The following is a 3,621-nucleotide window of genomic DNA, read 5'->3' as shown; positions in this document are numbered from 1 at the left end:
ATTTTCATACGTTAATGCATTTGAGAAGGTATATTTTTCACCGTTAAAAGAATAGTTTAGATCAAAAAAATTGTTCGACATGCAATAAGTTAGTAATCAGTCCATCAAGGTAAACATCATTTTTTACTTTATTTTATTTTATTAATATCAGAAAATTTAGTGAATTTTGACTAACGAAAGAATTTATTTGTTAAATAAAAATAAATTTCAAGAATGCTAAATATAATTTTCTAAATCATGGAAGATATTCATGTATTTGCACCAAACTTTAGAAAAAGTTAACTCTTAAATTATGGATTCTGAATTTTAAAAATACAATCCTAGTCCACGATCCATTTTACGCAAGGCCCGAACCCGCTAGCGCGGCCTTTGAGAATCGGCCCATAAGATGATCACCTCTGTATTTTGTCCACACAACAATCACCACAAACCGGACCCAGCTATTTGACAACGGATATGAAGGCGGGCGGTGGAGTGGTATTCGGGATTCCACGCGCCGCCGTGTTTCCTGCAGCTCTGTTCAGCCGCCAGCGACCCACTCTTCGGTGCTACTCCTCATCGTTTTCTGGTATAGTGAACGTGCATTCAAGTATACTTGTATTATATGCAAATGTTGAATTACGTGCTTCACTCACAGAAAATACACGCACAGTGTGTAATAATTTGGGTTGTTTGAATGTAGACCATGTATCATTTATAAAAGATGTGGCTGCCACCCAACCTCCGGAGCATTTGAATCATCTTCTCAAAATGCTTAAGGTCAGAGGTATGCTTTTGTTTCAGTCCCTGCCGAACTTATTTTGTCTGCCGAAGAAAGCAGTAAACAGCTTATTGTGAATATTTTTAAATGTGTCGAAATTACGTGTGCTGGAGCTGTTATACGTGATTAGAGAATTTGGGGATGCCCGTGTATTATTTTGCTTTCTGCATTGGGTTGATAACATTCTTGATTGATCCGGATATCTTCGTTCATATTGTATGTTACAATGCAACGTCTGCTACTGGTGTAGGTATCTGCCACTGATGTGGATAATATCAATCACTTATGGATCAGTAGAATATTGTTAGAGAATGAGAAGTAAAACTAAATTGGTGAAAGTTATTTTCTCTCACATTTTCTTTTGTTGCAAACAAATTGATACTCGAGAAACTTGTAAACATAACATGTAACTGTAAAGTGAAAATAAGAATAGGTGACAGCCGGCACTGCACTGCCTTTGTGTCTGATTGAGTCTTATTTTTTCTGTTTAAGGAGATTTTCCAATTACTTGACTTGCGAAGCCAATTGTAGAATAAAACTCTGCTTTTCCTGTTTGTACACCCTCCAAGCAAATTGTGCTGTTTTTCATTGAAATTGTTTGGGTTTTTCCAAAATGAGGATTAGAGTGTTGCTGATAAGCTTCTAATTGCAATAAAATGAAAGCCTTGAATCTTATATGGTTCTTCTGTAAGTCTGTGAATAAACAGTCCGTATTTTGTTTTTCGTATCTGGTTTTCCACATATGCTAATTGTAAATGTACCAGTTCTGCCTTGATGGATTAGTACCCATGGATATTCTTTGTCAATCTTACATTATAACAGGTGAAGAAATTATTTCTCCTGGAGCAAAGCAAGGCATGCTTCCTCTTGCTGTTCCTCTATCCAAAAATAACTCAGGTGTGTTCCTTTATATAATTGCAGTCTTCTACTAACTTAAATTTCTAATACTGGAATTATTTTTCTAATCTTCATCTGGAATTTACTGACGATAGGTTCTGTAACTGCATTGTTAAGATGGCCAACTGCTCCCACAGGGTAATCTAGTTCCGGATGTTATAGACAGAGTTCAGCGGCCAGTTACTGATATTTAATCTCTCTCACCAATGTGCACAGGATGGAGATGCCAGTAGTAGAGGTTCGCAAATATGGAGTGTGGCTTTTGGCTAAGAATGTGAGTAATCTGCATCTGTTCATATAATAAAATTAGTGATGCATATAGTTTAGTAAGTTTTGGTTGTAAGGATAAGCTGTTGTTTTGCTGGTCTTGTATTTTTGTGTGCGTGAAGGTCTACTGTATCTTGCAACTGTCTCTGGAAACAGGTTGAGCAGTATATCAACAGAATCTTAGTGGAAGAAGATGCGAAGAGCTCTCAGGAAAGAAATGAGGAGTTATTTTCTGCTTCAGCTGGTGCTGGAAATAAGTTCTATGAGAAGGGTGATTTTGCTGCATCTCAGATTTCGAGCTTAGAAACCTATCTTTTAAAGAAGGTAGCATAATGGAAACTTCTTTCATGTTATTTTATGCAATATAACAAAGCATTAGTTATTTTCCAGGTAGGTTTGTTCCCCGACATTCTAGAACACAAAGTTAAGCAGCATTTTGACAAAGGAGACCAAGTAAGAAATTTTTTTCAAAGCAGCATTTCTGAGTAAAGTGGCCTTTACTACCTTTTGGTTTATATATGCATTCTGGTGTAAGGTTTCAGCTCTGGTGACTGGGGAATTCTATACTAAAAGGGAGCACTTTCCAGGATTTGGCCGTCCCTTCGTCTTTAACGCAGAAGTTCTGCTGAAGTTTGTCAATTTGTTCTTTATCTATATATTATGACATAAGATCTTGTTGCCTTTCAGTTGCTTTAACGCACGGTATCCGTTTGTTCCTACATAGAGTTGGACGGAATTTAGAAGCCAAAGATTCTGCTAGGGTGGCTCTGAAATCACCATGGTGGACTCTGGGCTGCGAGTATCAGGTATCTGTCATTGAACAGTCACCGTGCTCATCTGTTATTTCATGTTTTCGACCTTATATTTCGTATAACCCTTTTTCTGTTTGCTCATTAGGAAGTTGCTGATCTTGCTCAATGGGAGGATGAGCAAATTGAGTATATCAAAGAGAAGGTGACAGATGAGGGAAGGCAAGAGGATTTGAAAAAGGGAAAGGAACCTGCTCAGGTTTTGAATCTTGTGTATTGTGATTCTATTGAATTACAATCCCCTATTTTCACCCTTTCTTAATCACCTATAATCCATTTGCAGGTTTCACTGGATGAAGCTGCTTTCTTATTGGATTTAGCTTCTGTTGAAGGGACATGGGATGCATGCCTTGAGAGGGTTGCCAGTTGTTACAGAGAGGCTGGGCTTGATGATATTGCCACATTTATACTTTACAGAGACTAATATTGGATGTGAGTGTGAATTTCTGCTTCTGCTATTTTGGCACTATTTTATGTATTGAGCTTTGCTTCTGTAGTAACCGTAGAAACATAAGAACTTGTTTAACAGGTCAGCAACCAAAATGAAAAAAAAAAAGAAAATTCTGCAGAGTAACACCTTAAATCTCATAATAGGCTTTTTATTCAAGATGGGCTCCATATATGCACGAGTTACTTATATATGCATGTGTGAGTTGTTTATATATAGGATTTAGGCACTGTTTAGACAAATCGTCCAATATTATTAAAAAATTTACCCAACTCAATAGGCAAAAAGATCTTGAGTTATGATTTCAATCACATTTTAGAATGCATAAGCAATTTCATCTGTATATTTACAGCAAAATACTCAATACTCACAAATATATGCAAGCATTTTTTCAGCTCCCGACTTCATTCCTCGGAATAGACATGAAAAAGTAATGACAA

The 3,621-nt window shown here is 36.8% G+C and overlaps 1 protein-coding gene across 6 annotated transcripts in view; it reads left to right on the top strand.

Moving 5' to 3' along the window:
- LOC105177601 overlaps positions 406-3,621 on the top strand; it is a 5,465-nt gene continuing 2,249 nt past the window's right edge. For 4 of the 6 annotated variants that reach the window (XM_011100811.2, XM_011100812.2, XM_011100810.2 and 1 more), the window contains exons 1-11: positions 408-568; positions 683-766; positions 1,583-1,657; positions 1,753-1,795; positions 1,874-1,931; positions 2,081-2,248; positions 2,315-2,377; positions 2,460-2,554; positions 2,649-2,730; positions 2,822-2,932; positions 3,017-3,165. In XM_011100811.2, the coding sequence (XP_011099113.1) occupies positions 457-568; positions 683-766; positions 1,583-1,657; positions 1,753-1,795; positions 1,874-1,931; positions 2,081-2,248; positions 2,315-2,377; positions 2,460-2,554; positions 2,649-2,730; positions 2,822-2,932; positions 3,017-3,157 (1,032 nt within the window). In that variant the 5' untranslated portion in view covers positions 408-456 and the 3' untranslated portion in view covers positions 3,158-3,165. Of the gene's footprint in view, positions 569-682; positions 767-1,582; positions 1,658-1,752; positions 1,796-1,873; positions 1,932-2,080; positions 2,249-2,314; positions 2,378-2,459; positions 2,555-2,648; positions 2,731-2,821; positions 2,933-3,016; positions 3,341-3,621 lie in introns of those variants that run through there. The other 2 variants (XR_002288392.1, XM_020699287.1) reach the window with 2 other exon arrangements.

Source organism: Sesamum indicum, linkage group LG15, assembly GCF_000512975.1.
Source record: "Sesamum indicum cultivar Zhongzhi No. 13 linkage group LG15, S_indicum_v1.0, whole genome shotgun sequence".
In the NCBI taxonomy this organism is placed as follows: Eukaryota; Viridiplantae; Streptophyta; class Magnoliopsida; order Lamiales; family Pedaliaceae; genus Sesamum; species Sesamum indicum.
The sequence above is the reverse complement of the archived record's forward strand: the minus strand, read 5'-3'. Positions and strand labels throughout refer to the sequence as shown.